At 42.2% G+C, this 23,351-nt stretch overlaps 1 protein-coding gene across 3 annotated transcripts in view; it reads left to right on the top strand.

Moving 5' to 3' along the window:
• SCN4A (sodium voltage-gated channel alpha subunit 4) overlaps positions 1 to 23,351 on the top strand; it is a 209,632-nt gene that overhangs the window by 76,083 nt on the left and 110,198 nt on the right. For all 3 annotated transcript variants that reach the window (XM_063132886.1, XM_063132895.1, XM_063132904.1), the window contains 4 exons: positions 10,199 to 10,262; positions 11,004 to 11,145; positions 13,607 to 13,819; positions 19,289 to 19,456. In XM_063132886.1, coding sequence (XP_062988956.1) covers positions 10,199 to 10,262; positions 11,004 to 11,145; positions 13,607 to 13,819; positions 19,289 to 19,456 — 587 coding nt within the window. The remainder of the gene's footprint in view (positions 1 to 10,198; positions 10,263 to 11,003; positions 11,146 to 13,606; positions 13,820 to 19,288; positions 19,457 to 23,351) is intronic.

The following is a 23,351-nucleotide window of genomic DNA, read 5'->3' as shown; positions in this document are numbered from 1 at the left end:
GGTTGTCAGCTTTTTTATGCTTGGGCGAGATACTAGACAAGGATGTCTGATTTCCCCATTAATATTTGATCTATGTTTGGTACTCTTGGCTTGTCCAATTAGACAGAATAGTAGTATTGAATTTGCTTTCCTTTTCCCCCTCCTCCTTCTCCCTCCCAATCCCCTTTCCTTTTGTGTCATGTCTTTTAGATTGTAAGCCTGTGGGCAGGGACTGTCAAGAAATACTTTTGTAAGCCGCCGTGAGAGCCTTTTTTGGCTGAATGGCGGCATAAAAAATCTTTAAATAAATAAATAAATAAATATTCACGGGTTTGTACACGCTGACTTAGAATTTAAAATTATTCTTTATACTGATGACCTTTTATTGTTTATTTCTGAACTCCAGGCATCTATTCTAGGGCTGTGCACAGACCCCCCCGATCCACTTTGGATCCCAATCCGCAACTTTTGGATCAGGTCCACTCCATTCCATGCCGATCCACCAGTGGTCCGCTTCGCTGCGGAGCTCTGGATCTGAATCGGAGCTCCATTTCCCCCCACCTTAGACTTGCATTGAAATCCAAACACCTATAACTTTTTTTCTGTTAACATTAGAAACCTCAAAATTGGCACTATGAGAGCTTATCCATGTATCCACATTCATGCCCAGTTGGAAGGAAATCTGAGCCTCCACTGATTTTTCAGGAATTTTTGAAAATCCTACACCCCATTTTCAGAAATGGGATTTACTCCGACATCTGTACAGATACAAACTTGAAAGTGGGCACCCTCACAGATGCCATCTAGATCCACATTCATGGTAAGCTTCAAGCAAATCCCATCATCTCGATTTTTGGCTATTTTTTCCCCTTTTAACTCACCCCAATTCATGTCCCATGCTAGAACTCTGTCAGTTTTCAGGTTAGAAACCTCAAAAGAGGCACCATGAGAGCTTATCCATGTATCCACCTTCATGCCCAGTTGGAAGTTAATCCAAGCCTCCACTGATTTTGGGGGAAATTTTGAAAATCCTCCACCCCATTTTCAGAAATGGGATTTACTCTGACATCTGTACAGATACATACTTGGAAGTGGGCACCCTCACAGATGCCATCTAGATCCACATTCATGGCAAGTTTCAAGCAAATCCAAGCATGCCCTGATTTTTGGCATTTTTTTTCCTTTTAAGCATCACTCTCTAACCTCCATTCACACCCCTTTCTAGAACTACGTCAGTTTTCATGTTAGAAACCTCAAAACCAGCACCATGAGAGCTTATCCATGTATCCACCTTCATGCCCAGTTGGAAGTCAATCCAAGCCTTCACTGATTTGGTGGGAATTTGGGAAATCCCCCACCCCAAATCCAAATATCTCAGGGATTTTTTTTTTTTAAAGCTGCAGGCTTTCCTTATTCATGGGCATTTCAAAGGAAATCCCAACATGCCATGAATTGGGGAGTATTTAAAGATAAACCTTATGAATCTTCTTCCAAACTTCAAAAATTTACTTGGAACTTCACGAAGTCTAAACAGGGTGAGCGCAAGAAGGACTAATGCCCTGAGTCAAAGCATAACACACACAAACAGTCCCTGTGAGGCGGGCACAGAAGAGGAGAGGCAGCAGCAGACGGTGGCTATACCCTGGCCTGAAGCAGTGGGAGCAAGCATGCAAGCGGCTTGTGGGGTTGACCCACACAGCCCATCTACATCTCCCAGGCACCAGGAGAGCAGAGAGGCAGGCAAAGAGGTGCTCTACACACACACACACACACACACACACACACACACACACACTGTGCCATAGATCTATGGGGAAGTAAGTCCCAGGCAGCAGATCCCAATACCCCACAACGACAGCACCCAGGCGGAGGCAGGAAGGTGGGCATGCAGCAGACATTTCTGGGGAAACAAGTAAGTGAGCCAAGGATTGTTTCCACTTTCCAGGCCATCACAGCCAGTAATGCAAACCAGCCCTGTGAGGCGGGCACAGCACAGAGAGATGCCTTTTGCATCCCATAACTAATAGGGGGCTAGGAGGACAAGAGTAAAGCTTTGTCTTCCTTGCTTCAGAGTTGATTGACTGCACTGTGATCACACAGCCATTAGTAAACAATAATAATGTTAATAATAGCAGTACTAGTAATATTAATAATAATAAACAACAACAAGCTGAACCACAATGGAAGCCTGCTTGATTTAACTGAAGAGGGAAAGCCAGGAGAGCTTTGGCTATGGGGTGATATATAAATTTAATAAATAAAGAAAGAAATAGCAGGGGTGGAATTAAAAGCACTGCAGCAGTGTTGCTGAATCACAACAATAAGTTTGTTGTTGTTTTTTTAAAAAGGCTATGTCTGTCTTTTACCAGTAAGAGGAAAGTGGACATGCCCAGGGGCAGGGGGAACTGTGCCAATTTGACTGGTCCTGTCTAGGTACCAGTCTTTCAGAAGCTACCGCACACTTCAACTCATGAGAGGCATAGTAGCTTCACTGGCTAACCTTTGGAGGGTTCTGATGTCCCTCCAAGGGCAGGAGTGTGCACTAGGCATGTCCACATACCTTATGGACATCATCCCCTTGCACCACATCTATTTAGTTGTTCACCAAGGTTAGGGTAGGTAGCAGTGCTGTGTTTCCTATCTGTTATTTATTTACTTAGTATATGATTTCAGATTGTGTTTGTGCGTTTGGTGGGGCTACTGCTTCAAAAACACTGGAAAAAGTCCATTCAGACAAAGAAAGAAAAGTTACCCAGTATCCCAAGTTACTAAGTATCCTGTTTTGCTTATTCCCCCCCTCCAACATTGGGATTGGAGGATGCTTCATCAGGTGATCACGTTTGGGAGTTGAATCTGCCTCATCACTTAAAAAAAAACTTACCCCCTCCCACTTTAAGCCATTCTAAACAAATTAATAGCAAGCAAACCGCAGGAAGAAAAAGTCTGAACATCTCTACAAAATGACCCCCAACCACCACTTTCTAAGCTCAGCAAGTTTCAGGGATGTGGGTTTCAAAACCAAAAAAAGTTATATGCTACTCTTTTCCACAATGCAATCCTATGGGGAAAAATATCCAAACTGGCGGGCAGAGCGCTTCGCGAAAAGCAGATCGATTTGCTAGTGGCCGCTTCTCTTCACAATGCTTCACTAGCCCCCTGACTCGCTTCTCCTCCACCTATTACTGAGGTGAAGCCCCCCCCACTTTGCTATTGCTTCACCGAACCAAAGAGAAGCAGATCACAGCCCTAATCTAACTCTGCTTTGACGGAATTGATTAATACCAGTTTTAATACCAGATTGAATTTTCCAGTTATTCAATCAATTGGTCAAAGTCCGAATTGATGCGGATTGGAGATAGTATATTTCCTAGTGTGTTGGCTAATGGCCAATTTCGGTGGTGCCGATTTTATTACCTATATGGGTATAATCATTCCAAGAGATGTATCTCAATTGATCAAAATAAACTTAAATAAACTGATTAGTGAGATTACATGAGATATAGACAGATGGGGACCATTAAAGTTGAGCTTGTGGGGTAAGGTCAACACACTTAAGATGAAGTTTATCCCTCAAATTCTTTATGTTGTAATGGGATTTTTTTACATATACCTGGCAAATATTTTCCACAACTTAATGCTTTGTTTCGTAATTTTTTCTGGGGTTCTTCCCCACCTCAAATATCTTTTAAATGGATGCAGCTACCAATTAAAGAAGGTAGGTTTGGTTTTCCAGAACTAGCCTTGTATTATCAAGGTTACCTATTGGCTTGTACTAAGTTTCGGTCTTCTTCTGATCCATCAGAATTACTATCATGGTCAGTTCTGGAAACTAGGGCTGTGCATCCGCTTGGATCTGAATCCCAAATCCAAGGCAAATCGGGGTGATTCAGAGGGTTTTGAAACAAATCCGAATCGAATCGAATAAGGTCCAAATCAGTCTGAAGTGAATCAGCATGATCTGAATCGATTCAGATTGATTCGGACCTTTTTTGAAGCACAGATACACATGAAAATTGGCACTGTGATAGGGCTTCAGGCCTGCCAAGTTTGAAGCACATTGGTGCATCCCGATTTTTAGTTTTTTAAAAAATTTTGAGGTTTCAAAATTATTATTTTTAAAATACACTGTCATTTTTAAAGATAAAGAGATAAAAACTTAGCACCATGAGAGTCTAAACAACACAGAACTCACAGAGGATATTTTATTATTATTATTATTGGCTGTACTGTGTACAGTGCAATAAAATGGACCCTGAAACAATCCTCCTCCTCACCTCCTATTAAAGGGATGCCAAAGCATCTCTTACTGTCTATGTTTCAAACCACCTTGCCTGCCTCGCAGGGCTGGTTTGTTTGCTTTCTGCCAGCCTCTCTGTGCCCGCCCGCATAGCTGCTTGCTGCCTGCCTGCCTACCCACTTCTCCAGTATGATGTCTGGTCCCACCTTGCAGGGCTAGTTTGTTTTTCTGGCTTTGCTTTGACTCAATTTCTGAGGCACATTGCTCCCAGGCAGGTCATGTGTGTATTGCAAGCAGCCTAATTTCCCTGTTTCTTGCTGAATGAGAAGAGCCTGAGGATGTGTCAGCTTCAGAACAAACAAAAGTAGCAGAGATTTGCACTTAGAGGGATAGTGTGAGCTTGAATGAATACTTACCTTTTCAAATCGCTCATTGCTTTGAGTGGCTGCTTTGTTTCCTTGAAAAATCACATTTTTAGCAGTGGATTACAGAAATTCCGTCAAACAGATGTATCTGAAAATTGGCACACATGAGCACCTCCAGGGAATCTATAAGGTCACCAACATACATTTTGTCTCATGAAAAATGAGGAAGTTACAGCACTTTGCTTTGATTGGTTTGCCTGAAAAATCACATTTTTAGCAGTGGATTACAGGAAAACTGCTACACAGAAGTGTCTGAACTTTGGCACACATGAGCACTCCTAAAGCATCTGTAAGGTCACCAACCTTCATTTTTCTATCTTAAAAAATAAAAAAGTTATAGGCATTTATTTTTTCTAGTGCACGTCTATGGGAAAATGAAAAATCAAATAATTTGGATATCTGAATCGCAATTTGGATTCGGATCCAAGGTGATGCCAATTGGGTATGAATCGATCTGAAGTGAATTAGGCTTGATTCAGAATGTCCGAATTGTGATTCAAAGCGAATTGGGGGATCTGTGCACAGCCCTACTTGAAACCTTATGGTTAGAACCTCTTCCCAAATGGATAGCACTTGGCTCTCATCATATCGGAATAAGTAATCCCCCTCTTACAATTTTGGCAGCTAGAGATACAGCGTATAATATCACATCAATTACAGTTTGATCCATTCCCTCATGCAAAATTGACCCTATGGGGAAACCCAAATTTAAGAATTGGAAGGAAAGCATTTTTGTGGAAGACCTGGACAAATAAGATCATTTTTACTTTGGATCAATTAATAGGCCCAGACGATGACTTTTTGTCTTTTTCAGACTTGTGTTATATATAATCTACCTGATATGCAATTGCAACACTTGCCAGAGTCTAGGTTTGGTCCAGCTGCTTTTGCAGCTTCAGAGCCTCCAGCACTGTTAGAAACACTTATAACAGCTGAACTGACATGTCGATCCACGACCCATACTGCATATATAAGTATTTAGTAGCAGTAAATAAATATGATACAGTTTAAGACAGGATTGGAATAATGAATTGGTATGTCCTATTTTGCCAAATCAATGGACTGTTGTTCTAACATCCATATCTGAAGCTTCTATCCATATCTGAAGCTTCTACATCATATTCAGCAAAAAAATATTGTTTCAGGTTTATTGGACTCCACAACACCTTTTCAATAAGGGTCTGTCTAAATTGCACAATTGTTGGTGATATAATAATCTAATGCTTTCTTAACTCATGCTTTGGCAATGTCCCGTAATCACCCCTTCTTGGGAGGAGGTTATAATAACAATAAACTTTGTATTGAAAAAATCTATAATATGGGACAATGTGCATGTCCTCCTAAATGACTTGTTGGCTTCTTGGAAATTAACACATGGTCAGTGCAGATGGATATTCAGGGCCCTCATAACAGCCAAAAAACTTATATTATCACATTGGAAGGGCAAATGCTCACCTCTTATAATGCAGTGGACTGAAGACCTAATAACACTATCAACCTTTGAATGGGTGTTATATAGGTTTAACTTGCAAGTGGACAAATACACAGATATCTGGTCTACTTTCTTGAAATCTATGTATAACTCTCTCCCCCCCCTTTTTTTTTAAATGAATGGCACACGTTATGAAAAATGATGATATCCCTATATATGTAATGTTTTTTTTCTTTACATGATGTATTTTCTGTTCAGCTTTTTTGATATACACAATAAAAGGGGGGAATTCAGTAAGATATTTTCTTGGTTCGGCACTTAGAGCTCCAACTTACATCCCGATTTTGCTCATTTCATCATCTCCTGTTAGAATATGAGCCTTTATGACCACTCTTGACATCTATGGACCTAACTTTTTGAAGAGTTCATGAACTGGAATGAAGCAACAATTTCCCCCTGTTCCAAAATGTACCCATAACTGAGAAAACCCAATTGGACATAAACCAAAGAAACAAGATGACAACATCAGTATCACTCGAAAGCACAGCAACTCTCTCTCTGTACCGTTGCAAACTGCCCAGTCTACATGTGGAACAATTCTAAGGTCAGCCTCTTTCATGGTATTCTTTAGTTGTTCAAGAACAGGAGTCCCTTCTTTTGTGAATAGAATTGCAGGTTCCAGTTCGTCATCTATTACTGAACCACTAGATATCAGTGGAAATACAGCTTTTCCTGCTTTGTTTTGGACTCTTGTTCATGCTAGCTTCTGCAGAGTTGTCTTGTTAGAGATGACTAGATTTTTTTCAAGCTGAACAGGTATTGGTGTGTTGTTTTTTATTCCACCCATATCTACTGTATCACTTCTTATCCTCTCACATTACTTTACTGACAGCTGCAAATAGCTGTCAAAAACAAAATGAAGTTCTTGAAGAGAACATACAGATGTTGATACCTTGATCACATTATTAACATCTTCTCCAAGTTTTTCATTACTGACACCTTAACTATTCGTACTTAGGACATAAAGTCAACAACAGCAGTTTTCAATGGTGAATATGCATTGAATTCAAAATCCTCAGGGGAGAGATGCTTCTCGAGCTGTGCTTTGTGAATGCATTTTGCTGGTTTTGTAGGTGCATCACCATCAAACAGTGTTTCTGTTGGCTGCATAATTTTCTCTATTGATTCTGCCTTTAGCAATCTCCATATCTCTGTGTGCTTGAGCAATTACTTTCTTAGTTATAAGTTTGGGTGTGGTAGGCTCTGGGATGCTTTTTGTAGCAAAAGACTGTAACTTTACTTTAGAGATTGCATCTTACAGCTTTTTATTTTTTGATATAAATCTCTCCTGCCTAAGGTGCTGATACAGGTCTTAACCATGCCTTAAGACATCAAAAAGTCAATCTTTTATAATAGCATCCACATATTGTTTTGTTACAAAATTGTGAAGCCACACTGACTCAGTTACTTCATATGAATTTCCATGCTGTCAAATGAAATCTAGGAGTCATGCAACATTTTCATCAAAATGCTCACCTTTTTTTTTTACCCAGAAGTTCATGATGGGGTACAGTATCACATTGATCTACTAAATCAGAATGGGTAAGCTCCCGAAACAAATTGCATATCATCAAAAACTTGTGGTACACTAACTGCCACTCAGCAACATAATTACTTCTTTGAGTTTGCCTGACAATGCCTTTTGAACTTTTATGGGACCTTTGAATGGTTTGCTCCAACTTCATATCAGGTGCTAAGCATTGATTCTTCCCTCTTTATCCTTCACAACAAAATGTCCTTCAATGAATTTTGGTTAAAGGAAGGGGTTCTCATGCTCCAGTTTCTTTACTCTCTCCAGGTACCAGCTGCCATACCGTAGGTAATTGATGCAGTCAAATTCACAAAAAAGGTGAAGCAAAAACTCAGCAACAAACAAGTTTTTCCCTAGTGAAACTATCTTGAGGAAGATTTCAAAGTACCTACACAGTTCAGATTCCTCTCCACATTTTTTTCAACAAAAGTTTCAAACTTGATTCTCAGATATTCGACCTTCCCACTTGGTGCATCAAACATTGCATGAGCTTTATTTTGGTCTCTTAGATCAAGTAAATTCTGCACCTTTTTTTACCTCTTGAATGACTTCCACAAATGCTGATTCGCCTTGTTTATACCAAAAAAATTCCACTGTAATATTTGTATTGCCTCTGATATTACCATACCTTGGAAAGACTGAACATAATGAGTTCCATTCAGGACTGACTGGATAGTTTTACTGCCAAAAAATTCTGCTTCAATAAGGGCATCATCCATGCCACTTCCACTGATGTATTTTCCTGCACACCTTAATGCTACTTTTGTCATATGGAACTTGCCCATCATGGGATACGGGGTAAGTGAATTCTTCTGAATGAGACAGAAAAATGTCTGCTGCAATATGAAAAATCCCTTCATCACAGAAAACTGGCAGGAGAAGCTGGTTTTTGGACATGAACATTTTGGAAGTCTTTTAGAGCCGAATACACAGTTGCATAGTCAGTAACTGGATATGGTATAACTGGCAAGAAATCAACCTTTGACAATGGATCTGTATCCTTGGAGATTGTGACATGAATTCCACACCATGTAGGACGTTCCTTTTTTCTTCATTTGTCAGTAAACCAATGTGAACCAATAGTAGTAGCTGACAAGTATATAAAATAAAATATACTCAAATTTCATTCCTTTTCTTAAATTAATGATGCAATAAACCAATAAATCATAATGTTTTAGCATACATCGTGGAAAAATGACCATATAACCTAACCCTAACCCTAACCCTTTTCTAGTGGGGACAGTAATTCGTTTTAAATCTTTCCACAGTCCATCAGAATTTGTTAAATCTTAGCTAGCTAGAAATATTCTCTTTTACTGGAACCCCATATTGCTCTATTGGTTCACATGACACACAACAGCCCATTGTCAGTCAATTAATCCTCAAAGGGTCATGGCCATTAAGAATATGCAACATCTGATCATTGGTTGCCATGGCTTGTTGTGGCATGCGAACCCAGCCAGTGAGAATTATTCAAGGGTTAAGCAACCCTCACATAACTCATGGTCTATTCTAGGATTATGCGTTATTTAACCCTTGAATAACCCTTCTAGACCGGGTTCACATAACACAACAAACCATGGCATATTTATAATGATGGACAGCATGTGCCATGACTCCTCAAGGGTTAATTAACACATGATGGGCTGCCATGTAGTCTAAACTGGTCCATAGACATGTTACAAGTGTCCCCTGAGGCCCACTTTGATCTTTTCCTTTTTTTCCTCACACTCACACATGCACACCCACCCTACTTTCCCAATACATGGGTTTATGGAAAAATACACACATGTACTGTGTTTCATGTACAAAAATTAAAAATTGCAATTGTAAATTCTAAATGACCTCAACTTTTTATTTTCTGTTTTTAATTCTAAGCATTTCTTTTATATGTATATTTTGTCCTTCCTCCTCAGATTGCCATATGTAAGCATTCTATTTTATTCTTATAACAATCCTGTGAGGTAGGTTAAGCTAAGAGATGGTAACTTATCCAAGGCTACCCAATAAGTTTGGTGGCTGAGTGGGGGTCTGATTCCAGGTCTTCCTGGATTCCCAAGATGCAGTGTACCACACATCTTCTCAGTAACAGGAGATCTATGCAGGAGATCTGTGATCAGAATTTAGGTAATCTATGTAGAAAATTTATGATTAGATGCAGGAGATCTGTGATTAAAGTCTCCAGGTTTTTTTGTATTTTGTTATAAGCTGCAGCTTACAGTGAAGATGAACCAAATAATAGAATACCTGAATTCTTGCCTCCAAATAAAATCAGAAAAACAATATGGGGAAAACATTACACTCCCCTGTCCCATCATCATGTCGTAATCCAATTTGAGTACCTACAACTCATGGCATTTGCTTTTAACTTTAGCCTCTTGGGGTTCAGATCCTGATCACAGGTCTCCTGTTTCACATCTAGTTTGAGGTCTCCTGTTTCACCTTTATTGTAGCTGTTTTAAAGTCAACATGCAATTGTTTTTGAAGTCCAAACTTGGAAATTCTCACTCCTGTTTATTTTTTTGCTTGTGAAGACAATTTCTATTTCCTCGATGGTGCGCTTGACGCTCTGCTCTGTGGGAACAGCTCTGATGCTGGGTGAGTGAGGTCTGTCTCAACTGTGGGAACGCCTTTTGAGTGGGAAGAGGAGCATGATTGAGAATGCAACATGTCTTCCTAGTGGCTCTCCCATTTTTATGTAAGGAATGGTGGTGGTAGAGGAGGCGGTGGTGTCTTTTTCCTAGTCCTATACGAGTCAACTGACAAGGACTTCTATAGGACTAGGGAAAAGACACCACCTCATCCTCCACCACCACCATTTACCCTGACTTTTTCAAAGGGAGCAACGTCAACATGGTGCTTCCACTATGTAACACCGCTCTGGGGCCAACTCGGGGGCGGAATCTGGTGGAAGGCAACCGGCGATTGGTCGCCTTCCGCCAGGAACAGGGCGGGGTGGATTGGGACCCAGATGGCTGCCTCGAAAACCCGTGCTCCCTCCTCAGTGTCGGGGTTACCCGACACTGCCCCAGGAGAGGGAAAGCATGAAGCTGACGAGGGAGGCAGTGCCAACCTGGCGCTGTGACGATAGCCCCAAGAACAGGACCAAAATATAATCTGGAATAACCAGGCACTGGAATTCTGTGTTGAGAAAAGCTACAGTTGTTGTTCAATTCTTAAAACTGGCAACAGCCCTATAATGATGTCCTAGATGTATATGTTGAGTGTGGGAATGGTGGAGGGTATCCATTGCCCGGGCTGTGCCTTAATTTTAGGGACTGGTTGCTTCTTTTATAACTTCTCACTTGATGCAATGCTGATATCTTCTTTTTCCTCAAGGCAATGCCCGGAAGGGTTTCTCTGCATGAAAGCTGGCGAGAACCCAAACTATGGTTATACAAGCTATGACACCTTCAGCTGGGCCTTCCTTGCACTCTTCCGCCTCATGACTCAGGACTACTGGGAGAACCTTTTCCAACTGGTAGGCCAAGTTTATATTATTGTTATTATTCCAAGAAAATGGGGTTTTCAGCCCCATAGTTTGGGGGTATCTTGAAGTTCCGTGGAAACTTATCAGGGGTTCCTTAATAGGAAGTCCAGTAAAGGCTGACCAACTTTGCTGAAAGATCTCTTGTTCACTGTACTGATCTTGGCTGAAAGATTGATATGGTGAAAATTCTAGAAGGTAGAGGTTTTGAAATAAACTGCTTTCATAGTAGCATAGAGTAGTAGAGTTGGAAGGGGCCTATAAGGCCATTGTCCAACCCCCTGCTCAATGCAGGAATCCGCCCTAAAGCATACCTGACAGATGGTTGTCCAGCTGCCTCTTGAATGGCTCTAGTGTGGGAGAGCCCACAACCTCCCTAGGTAACTGGTTACATTGGCGTACTGCTCTAACAGTCAGGAAGTTTTTCCTGATGTCCAGCCAGAATCTGACTTCCTGTAACTTGAGCCCATTATTCCATGTCTTGCACTCTGGGAAGATCAAGAAGAGATCCTGGCTCTCCTCTGTGTGACAACCTTTTAAATATTTGAAGAGTGCTATCATGTCTCCCCTCAATCTTCTCTTCTCCAGGCTAAACATGCCCAGTTCTTTCAGTCTCGCTTCATAGGGCTTTGTTTCCAGACCCCTGATCATCCTGGTTGCCCTCCTCTGAACACGCTCCAGCTTATTATTATTATATTATTATATTTATTTGTATCCCGCCTTTTGCCCAATGCTGGGCCTCAAGGCGGCCTTACTAAATTTAAAACATACATTGGTGGTGGTGGGGAACAAAACTATAAACGTTTAAAATACACAACAAAATTATACGACATTAACATAGATGGAGGGCCAGATTATTCTCCAAAGGCCTGCTGGAACAAAGAAGTTTTAACCTGCTTCCGAAAGCCCATCAAGGAGGGAGCCAGCCTAGCTTCCCCGGGAAGAGAGTTCCAGAGCACTGGAGCAGCCACCAAGAAGGCCCTCTCCCATGTTCCCACCAAGCACGCCTGTGAAGATGGTGGGACTAAAAGAAGGGCTTCTGCAGAAGATCTCAAAGCACGGGCAGGCTCATAAGGGAGAATACGGTCTTTCAAATAACCTGGACCTGAGCCATATAGGGCTTTATAGGTCATAACCAGCACTTTGAATTGCGCCCGGAAACAGACTGTAAGCCAGTGGAGCTGTTTTAACAGGAGATTGTATGCTCCCTGTAACCAGCCCCGGTCAACAATCTGGCTGCAGCTCTTTGAACCAGCTGGAGTTTCCGAACACTCTTCAAAGGCTTATCTGCATCCTTCTTGAATTGTGGAGCCCAGAACTGGACGCAATACTCCAGATGAGGCCTAACCAGGGCCAAATAGAGAGGAACCAGTACCTCACGTGATTTGGAAGCTATACTTCTGTTAATGTAGCCCAAAATAGCACTTGCCTTTCTTGCAGCCATGTTGCACTGTTGGCTCATGTGATCATGTGATCATGTGAGCTTGTGATCTACAGCAATTCCAAGATCCTTCTCATTTCTAGTCTTGCTGAGCCAAGTAACCATCTTGTAACCCTGGAAAGTGTGCTTTGCTGAGGGCTCGGGTGGCTCGCACAGTCTCCTAAATGCTTGGCAAGCCCAACTCCTTGGAACAAGAGGCACAAATATTGGCTTAGTCACCTCCAACACTGTGTCCTCCTTGGTGTCCTTTGGCAAACACAGTAGGCTTGGGAGAAAGATTAGGTCATGTCTCATTAATGTTGTACTGCATATGGAGAAGGCAAGAGACAGCAGGAGTCTGTCCCACTGTTCAGAAGAGACTTCTTACCTGCACCAAACCGTACCCTGAAGGAAAACTCTAGGAAGGTGATCCATGTGCAGCTCACTGTCCTGCTCACCAGACGGCTGGAGGTACTTGTCTCTGGTGAGCAAGTAAATAGATTTGTTAGATGTCTCCCAGAACCTGTTTTTCAATTCCAACGGTTTCACCCTTGATCATGAGAGCAAGGCATTTATCTCACCAGATAAATGCTCACCAGTTTGAGCAAGGGCATTTATCTCACCAGAAAGACTCAAGGCCAAACCAGACAAAACAATTCTATTTGCCTTATTAGGGAAAACTTGTGTAAGTATTTCCTAGCACGATAAATAGCAGGAATATGTGTAAGCATACAATTGTCATCAGGAAAACAGTATACAGGGATCCCAGCACTGTAGTCCTAATCTGAATTGCTCTCCTCTGGATGTCTTGTTTTATAAAAATGTAGAGATAAGAACATAAGAAAAGTCAAGATGGATCAAGCCAGAGATCAATCTAGTCCAGCTTCCAATTTCCCAGTGGCCAGTCATCTCTACCATCTTGTCTAGTTTGGCCCTCAGTTCTAAAACTGTTTTCAAATGCCAAGGAATGTATGACGTATTAGCATACAGAAGTATCCTTGAACATGCTCAGAGTGTTCATTCTTTTTCCTACAGACTCTGCGAGCAGCTGGGAAAACATACATGATATTTTTTGTTGTGATCATATTCTTGGGGTCCTTCTACCTCATCAACTTGATCCTGGCTGTGGTGGCAATGGCCTATGCAGAGCAGAATGATGCAACCTTGCTGGAGGAGCAGGAGAAAGAAGCAGAATTCCAACAGATGGTGGAAAACCTGAAAAAACATCAGGAAGAACAACAAAGACTGGTTGGTACTTCGGTTTATATTCATTTATTCCAGCCTGATGTCCTCCAGAAATATTGGATGATAATATCCAAAATCTCCTGCCAACACAGTCAGGGGCTATGCTGGCTGGGAATTTTGGAAATTGTAGTCCAATACCTCTGGAGGGCACCGTTGATTAAGGCTTATTGGGGATGCTTCCAAATGGAGGTTTCCTTGCTCTGGCAACACTGTGCAGCTGTTCCACCGTTGTTTCCTCAATGGATTTTCTCTGGTAAAGAAAAAGAGGGAAGAAGTAGTGGGAAAACACAGAAGGGTTATAAGTAGAAGACAGCAACATCTGGACCCCTGTAAAATTGTATAAATGAGGCAGGGCCTCCTCTGGAAGCACTCTTACTTTCCTGCAGTGGAGAAGGACATCCTTGGAATGGGTTGCTCTTTCCATTTGCTCCGATAGGCAGGAATATGCAAATGAGGCATGAAGTGCACTTCCTAGGGCAGGAGCACCTACTTCCAGTTTCATTCTGGCGTAGCTCTGAGGCAGATGTTTCGAGACAAGATCCTAAGCTCTCTATACAAACACATTCCTGAGAATTTTTTTCTGAAAAAAATGAGTAGCCCACATGCAGGCACAACATTGGGCTCTCAATCTGAAGAATTCAGCCTGGGGTTATCTGGAGATGCCTCATGCACAAGTCTGACCCTGACTGAGAAATCAAGCACAGGGGGACTGTGAGGAGACGGGCTAAGGGGGTTCAGTCCACTTATGCCAGACATGGCCACCCTCTCAGAGCTGGAAGGCTCGGTTGAGTTACTTTCCCACTTCCACACACCTGACATTCTAGGGGCTCAGTCTGCCCATCCAGGTGTGTTGGATTTCAAAGGGCTCCTAGACTCCTGGTGAATCCATGCCGTGTCTCCACATCCCACATGGGAATAGGGCAGTACCAGCAGAGAGTAGCTTCCATCCCCAGCTGGGTCACAGGAATCATTTTGAGGCACAGATGGCAAGTTTTTGATGGCACCTGGCCTGAGGAGAATATTCAGGGCTCACTCTTTCACCAATTATTGAAGGACATTCTCTTCACCCTGAATGCTGTCAATGGATTAAACAGAATCACCTCCAGGAGGGAAACTGGGCTGACTTCATATTGCAAGCAGGTTGTGAAGGATGGCAGCCCTTCTTCTCATCCTTCTGATGAAGAGAAAGCGCCTTTGTTGGATGGGATGCATACTTAGAACATTCCCCCTACTAAGCTTTTCCACTCAGAGGTTTCTGCAGTGGAGCTGACAGGATAGGGTTAACTTCTTTGAGGAGACAGAGCTAAAAGATGGATCTCGCAGCCAGAGAGGAGCAACTTTGCTCTGCCTTCCAGGAGCAGCATGCTACCTAGCTGGCTTTGACACTACCACTGAAGAGCCTAAAAAATGTGACCTCGAGTTCCTCAGTTAGTTCATCAACAAGAAGAAATTCAGGATGGAGACTGTGCGATTCATGACAAAGGCTTTCCTTTCGGGGGAATCTCATAGCATTGATAGACCTCACAGAAGAATGTTTTCATGTCCCTATCTTAAGAGTTGCAGATGCTTGTTGTGCTTTGCATGCAGATGCCATCAGTACTGTTCAAGGCACTTTCCTTTAGTCTCCCCCCAAGTGTTTTGCTGGTTGCGGTGAGTCATCTCAGGGCGTTCACATCTATCCGATATCATCAATCTATTGATGATGGCACTATCAGTGGGCAGAGCACTGAACCACATATCAGCCACTATTTCCTGTCTGGAGGATCACTGGTTTGTGGTGAACAGGTTCAAGAACTCTCTAGTGGCCTCAGAGGATCCGTCATCTGGGAGTGAGCATTGACACCTTGGTGAAGAGTGTTTCTTTCACACAAACATGTCAAGAGGAACTTCAAACCAGAATCACTAAACCATTTAGTGAGTCCCATTTACCTTTCCACATTATTTCTCTGTTACTATTTCTAAGTCACAACCTTTTGTCCCATGGTTCTGGGACATTTGAAGGGTGTGTGTTTTTCCTCTTTGTTTTGTCTCTCTTGCTGTGGCACTTTCTGAAACTGGAAGTAGGTTTCTCCTCCACGAGGCAGTGCACTTCCAGCCTAATTTGCATATTCCTGCCTATTGAGACAAGTGGGAAGAGCAAGAGCCATCAAAGGATGGCTTCCACCTGCTGCAGAAAATGAAAATATCACAGCAAGGAGCAAGGTTGGTGGGACAGGGAAGTTTAACTCTTTCTCTCCCTGCTGTGGTTCCAATGAAACTGACTGTTATTGGCTCTGGGAGGGCTCTCAACTTTCCTCTTGCTACAAATAGCTACTTCAGGGGTGATTCCCACTGGGAACACAGTTTGCGGGGGGGTGGGGAGGGGAATAATGAAGGGAAGCTTGAGCAGCCCCAAGGCTGCACAGCCTTGGGAGGGGAAGTTTAACTCTTTCTCTCCCTAGCATGTCCCAACAAAATCCACCTCTCCAAACCTACTATTTTCATTTTAAGGGAAGCCTCCATTGGTGCCAGTGGGAATTTCCCTTAAAATGCAAATAGCAGCTTCAGAGAAAGTTAAATTCCACTCTCCCATCCTTGGCTAGTCTGGCTTCCCTGAGACTTCTATTTACATAACAAAAACACACACATTAATAGCTTTCATACAATTAACTTGACATCTAGTTTGGCCCTGAATAAATTAGCCATATAAGCACACAGCAATTGTTTCAATGGAACATTGGTCCCAAAAACCTACTTCCCTCCAGAATCTCTTAACAACTCTGTGAGCCCATTTAAAGCTGTTCCTTTTCCAGGTCTCTTGACAGGCATTCCCTTTCCTCTGATCAAAGTCCAAAACAGGTTTCCATTCCCCAACTAGGCAGGAGGTTGTAATCCATTGTGCATTGACAAGGAATGAAGAGAAGTAATATTGGGTCTTCTTCAATGGGTTATAAAAGTGTCTGTGGAGATTCTTATAACAGATTGTCTTGTGCTGTAAATGCTAGGGACTCAATTTCATTTTCCACCTCAGGGCTTCTTGAGTGAAAAGGAAATTTACAGGTTCTTTCACAAGTACTGAATAAATGAAGTAGTTTGTGGAGAGGATGAAACTGAAAGAATATTTTCAAGGGAATATGCCTCTGTGGGGCGACATAGTGGATAGGCAGACTTGCGATTGTGCACACTTGGGCAAGATTCCCAATATAAAAATATTTTTAAAGAAATTATGACACCATTTGTACAAATTTCAAATGGCACCCCCTCCCCACAAAGTGCATAATACCTTTCCAGAATCAGTGGAGAAATCCACTATAGTCCACCGCTGCTTACTAGACTGGAAAAGCTGCAGAGCTTAAATGGAATGGAATTTCCAGCGTCGCACATCCCCGTTTGTGATGGTTCTGTGTGCTTATCTGTTCTATCTAATATAATGATGGGATCTTCTGAGACTCTCTGCATTTTGTGGAAGAGAAAAATAACAACAACAACAACAACAACAACAAGAGAATAGCTCCATCATTTCTTGACAGCTATAGTTCAGCTGACATTTTGCAGAATAATACTGCTGAGCATTTATATGCTGATTAGAGTTTTAAATAGGGTGACCATATGAAAAGGAGAACAGGGCTCTTGTATCTTTAATAGTTGTCTAGAAAAGGGGATTTCAGCAGGTGTCCTTTGTATGCATTCAGCACCTGGTGAAATGCCCTCTTCATCACAACAGTTAAAGCTGCAGGAGACAGGGCAGGGCTCCTGAAGTTTTAACTGTTGTGATGAAGAGGGCATTTCACCAGGTGCTGAATGCATACAACGGACACCTGCTGAATTCCCCTTCTCTAGACAGGAGCCATGTCCTCTTTTCCATATGGTCACCCTAGTTAAACGCGCTTTACATACATGTTGAAATCTTACAAGAACCCCTATAAGGTAGGTCACTATTATTATCTCTATATTGGAGATGTGGTCCTTCAAATAGCAGACATATGCAAATAGACGACTGTTCTCTATAAAGTAAGACAAAGAACTACCTGAGAGCCTCAATTGGAATTGCCACTAAATATGGACATAACTATTGTTTGTTGTTTTACAATATTGAGTCCTGTCAACTCATCTATGCTGCATATCCTAGAGTTAGAAGACCTAAAGATGGTAGTGCACACGCTGGTAACTTCGAGGCTTGACTTCTGCAATGCGCTCTACATAGGGCTACCTTTGTGCCTAGTCTGGAAACTTCAACTAGTTCAAAATATGGCAGCCAGGTTGGTCACTGGAACATCTAGGGGTGACCACATCACACCAGTCCTAAAATCTCTTCACTGGCTGACAATTAGTTTCCGGGCGAAGTATAAAGTGTTGCTTATCACCTTTAAAGCCCTACATGGTTTGGGTCCAGGCTACCTGCGGGATCGCCTTCTCCCATACAACCTGCCCCACACACTTAGGTCCTCTGGGAAGAATCTGCTTCAGTCAGCAAAGACTAGGCTGACAACCATAACCCAGAGGACCTTCTCTTCTGCTGCTCCCAGACTGTGGAATAGCCTGCCGGAGGAGACTCGTCAGCTTGATAGTCTTTTAGCATTCAAGAAGGCTGTCAAGACTGATCTCTTCCAGCAGGCCTATCCAGTAGAATTTTAGGATATTTTAGTATGCTTTTAGGATGTTTTTAAACAGTGTATACTGTGTTTTTAATCAGTATTTTATGTGTGCTTGTTGTTGTTCCCCGCCTCGATCCAATTGGAGAGGCGGGTAAGAAATAAATTATTATTATTATTATTATTATTATTATTATTATTATTATTATTAACCACTGTATATGGCAGTTGTTGCTTTTTCATTAAATGAGCTTTTTCCCTACTTCACTTTGTTTTATTGTTTCTGTATTTCAAAAACATTCCCCCCACCCCCCAAAAAATTAAAGGGTTAGTAAAAGTAATAATACTGACCTATTTTTACAGGGCAGTTGTATGAAGATTACTGCAAAACATTTGGACACTCTAAAGTGCTATATAAAAGCTTAGTATTATTTTTGCTATTATTAATAACCTCTTTCAATATTTTATTTTTATATAAGGAGAACAGTTTTCTAAGTTAGTAGAAGTGCCTGGGGACATGCACCAACTCTTTTTGACATGCACCAACTCATTTCATGCTTCTGGTGTAGGATTCCATCTCTCCATCCTATCCAGAAGAGATGTAGGAGTTCAAAATCAACAGGGGAAGTGATCAAGTCACCATTTCAGTAAATGTATAAAAATATAATGTGCTTCCTGGAATGTCAGCAGTCTCTTCCTGCTTCCTTTTGCACAGCCTGTTTGAAAACTGAGGCTATTTAATCTATCCTGACAGAATCAGAGTAGTCAGAGATGTTGGAGATATGCTTTGATTCCAGGGGTAATATATGTGTGTTGGTTGGGAGGGGGGCAGAGTGTGACACAAGAAGATGGTCCATGAACTTGAAAAAGTAATTTCCTTGGATCTCTGGTTTCTTTGCAGCTTCAGGAGCAAGCAGCAAGCAGCAGTTCTGAGGACAGCATTATAGCGGAGAAGAAAAAGAAGGGGGAATCAGATCAGGAGGCACACAGTGTCCAAGATGGACCTAAAGACTGCAATGGTCGAGTCATTCCACGCTTGGTGCTTGAGCGGTCAGCCACAGTAGATGAGGTGAGCTGTCCTTGGAGGAGGAATAAATGGTAAACGGTGTCATCTGCCCTTTCTGTGTGCCCTGGTAAGAGAAAAGAGTCTTGGCTTGAACTTCAATACTGGTGCAAGTTGTTTTATGGAAGTCTTCCCCAATGTGGTACTTTTCCATAAAGTTGACTACAACTACCCTCAGTTCCAAGAAACATGGGAGTTCAAGGGAGTTGTAGTCCAAAACATCTAGAGGGTACCATGCTGAGGAAGGCTACTTTATCAGGATGGTTCTAGAAGAAGGTTGACAGGAGATGTTTAGCTGTAGGCTGTAGGTAGCCTACTATGGCATGGATTCCGCAAATGACACAGGCATTAGTAATTTGTGCCACTCCTGTGCTAGAGCATGAGGGCCATGCTGTGGCTTAGAATCAAGCTTGTAGCCCTGCCTACTTCTATTACATTAGTGCCTGATTATCTGTCTTAGGCCTTAGCTAGACCAGCGTTTATCCCGGGGCAAACCCCTGGATCGTCCCTGTGCAGTCACATGACGCACAGGGGATCCCGGGATCAGGGAAGGATCATCCCTCACTGGCCCCAGGATACAGCCCTACCCTTTGGCCTTGGTTTTTCCTGCGGTCTCGGGCTGAGCTCAAGACCGCGAGCGTGAGGCCCATTTCCGCGGCTTTATCTGACTCTGGGTGATTACTCGCGTGGAGCCGGGAGCCACGCACAGGGCACAGAGCTCCTCAGGAGTGCTGCGCTCATTGGGGCTAGGGTCGGGGGAGAAGGGAAATCTTTTTTTTTTTTAACTACCTTCAGTCGCTCGAGCGCAGCCAGCCTTTTAAAAAAAAAATTTAAATGGTGGGTGCGACACTTCTCTTCTTGAGGTCGTCGTGCCTTACATGTAAACAAGGGAGAGATCTCGTGTTATTCATAACACGAGGTCTCCCCTCATCTCCCCCGCAACAAAAGGTAGATCTAGCTAAGGCCTTAGCGTACCGTTTCAGTCTGTGGATTCTGATGGTGCTCTGTGATTTGGTTGGCTTGCAGTGTTCTGCTATGCATCAGATCTTGAGCAAGGATTTGTTAGCAAAACAGCAAGAACCTAACAAGGCTGAGCTGTGTAAAATCCTTGCTGAAGGAGTATGCTTTACCCTGGATAAATCACACTGGACGCTCTTGGTCAAAGGAATAAGAAAGCTTGCATTTTATTGCAGGATATACATGTTGGATAGTAGGGTCCCTAATTCAAGATACAGGGAGACCCAAAGAGATGTCTCCTCTCTGAGAGGCAAGAGCATGAAGAAGTAGGACGTAGGAAGTGAGGTCAGCAACCCAGTATAGCAAGAGAAGGAAGTCAGCACAGATCAAAGGACAGTCAAGGAAGCTTGGAGGTCCTCTATCCTTTTTTCTTTTCTTTTTGGAGCTAGCTGAGTTGCACCCACACTTCAAACACAGGTTAGGTAAAGTTTTCTCAGATGGAAGAGATCAGCAGCACAAAAGCCCTGATTGGTGTTGGTAGCTAGGGGGCCTGTTTTTATGGAGGCGCTTTGGCGCCACGAGGTGCCTTGCACTCACACTTGCCGGCATCTGCACGGGAAGGAAGGCAAGTGCAATTTTTCCAGCCCCGTGCCTCTTGAAAAGTTTTTTTTTTAAAAAAAAAAACAGGGTGGGGGGAGGAACAGGGTCATTCCTCCCACCTTTTTTAAAAAAAACTTTATAAGCTCTATCTGCAGAGCCCCGCAGATAGCCCTGTGCTCGCTGATGACTTTCAAATTAAGCGTGGGCATAAGCAGGACAAGACAGCTGAGACTCCAGACCAACTTTGCGGAATTATAAGTGTTGGCAAGGCTTGTAATATGGGAATTTCCTTTAGGCAACTTAAATCATTGCCGACCTAATAAGTGGGTGCAGCCTGAGGGAGGGTGTTGATCAGTGCTGCTGAAATAAGGTGAACATGAAGTGCTTTTCAGGATGCATGCAACTGCTCAACCATAATATGTTGGCACAGACCATCACATACATGGGGGTGAGGCCAAACCATGAACTTGATCAAAAGTTATGACATTTGCTATTCCAATCCTAGTCATGTGACTTAAATGAAAATGAAAGGATTGGTAACATCGGGATCCACTACCTAACAGCGGTTGTGTTACTTTAATTGCATGTGTCGAGCACTGAATTCTTGGAAGCTTCTAACATTCAGAAAAGGGCAAAGGGCAGAATACCTGTTAGCGAAAGCTTGCAATTACCCAGAGCCTCGGGAAATCTTCAGATTTCTTGATCCTGGGTCCTCGCACATGGTGATTCCTGTTTCTGTACCACCATCTGTCAGGAGTGTAACTAACTTCCAGAAACCTGAATTGACATCTAGGTGAACTGAAAAAACAACAACAACATTATGCCCACAGCCCTCTCATAGCCCTGAGGCAAGTGTAATTGCCTTCTTGAAGTTGTGATCTGGTGGGGGGTATCCCTCTATCTTTTTCGCCCGTCTCTGGGCAGACCAGAATTAGGATAAGTCATGATTCACTATGCCATCTCCTTAGAGATGTTACCAGTAAGCAAGACTGCCTTCAGGGAGCTTAAAGCCGTTCTCAAACTCTGTACTGGACAGGCACAGCAGACTTAGCTACAAGCAGATCAGAAATATGAGCCCCTGGGTGTACCCTATTGCCCTATTGTTCCGAAAGGTCTTGCACATAGGAAGCTGCTCCTTATGAAACTAGCACATTGTTCACTTTAGACCAGCACCAACACACTGACAGGCAGTTCTTTACAAATGCTGGCTAGACTCTTGATTCCATTTACATAGAAATGTGTGTGAGCATTCAATGTTCTTTCTTGTTTTGAAACAAATAGCAAGCCAAAGAAGCTTGGCCTCTAATTTTGCATATACAGGAAGCACAGTATTAATATTATACGAGAATTACACTTGTTTAAAACCATTGGTGTTCTCTTACTTAACAGCCTGGCGCTAACATTGTTATCTTTCCAGCACCAGGTCAAGACTTTTCTGCTCTCCCAGGCAGTTTAATTCCAGAATAGTTATTTTAACTGTTGTAAACCGCATAGAGAACATTGGCTATGGGGCTGTATAATAAATGCGATGTAATAATAATCGTTAATAATAATAATCATATGTGCCCTGTTCATTAACTGTGATTTGTTCTTACAGCATGCATGGGCAAACTAAAGAAGATTCAAAATTGGATCAAATAATTTCCAAGAGGGCCACAGCATTTAAACTTTATTAAAATATATTCTATGAATCAGATTATATAAATATCCGTTTATTTAATGAATAATTCATCCACCGATGGCGGAAGAAAGAAGAAATATAAAATAACTGCTTAGGGTGACCATATTCTGGAAAACAAAAAGGAGGACAACATGGTCGCCCCCAAGGGGGCGTGTCCAGCACCAAGGGGGCGTGCCCACCCGAACATAGCCTTGGTCACATGTCTGATTTTACAGCACACATTTAAGACAAATCTCTTCTTCATAACATCTTAATGTTAAAATCACTGAAATAAAGAACAAGTGAGAGATTCAGTGTATCTGAAATTAACTTCACTCACTCCTACTTTTGTAGGTTTTGCTGTACTTTGAAGCTTTTGCTATACTCTTTGTGTTATTTTATTTATTTATTTATTTATATATTTATTTATTTTATTACATTTATATACCGCCCCACAGCCGAAGCTCTCTGGGCGGTTTACAACAATTAAAAATAGTAAACATTAAAAGTATACAAAAATTTAAAAAACATAAAAACAGTATAAAAACAACAGTATAAAAAGTGTTACATTCTCTCCTTCCCTCAAATATTTTTTCTGACTGTATCTTCACTCATTGCAAGCTGCTGTTGTTGTTAACAGGGTTTGCTACTGGCCCCAGATCTGTTTCAAATTTGGTATGGCTA

This window comes from Elgaria multicarinata, chromosome 1 (assembly GCF_023053635.1).
Source record: "Elgaria multicarinata webbii isolate HBS135686 ecotype San Diego chromosome 1, rElgMul1.1.pri, whole genome shotgun sequence".
In the NCBI taxonomy this organism is placed as follows: domain Eukaryota; kingdom Metazoa; phylum Chordata; class Lepidosauria; order Squamata; family Anguidae; genus Elgaria; species Elgaria multicarinata.
This window is presented reverse-complemented; position numbering and strand designations above follow the sequence as displayed.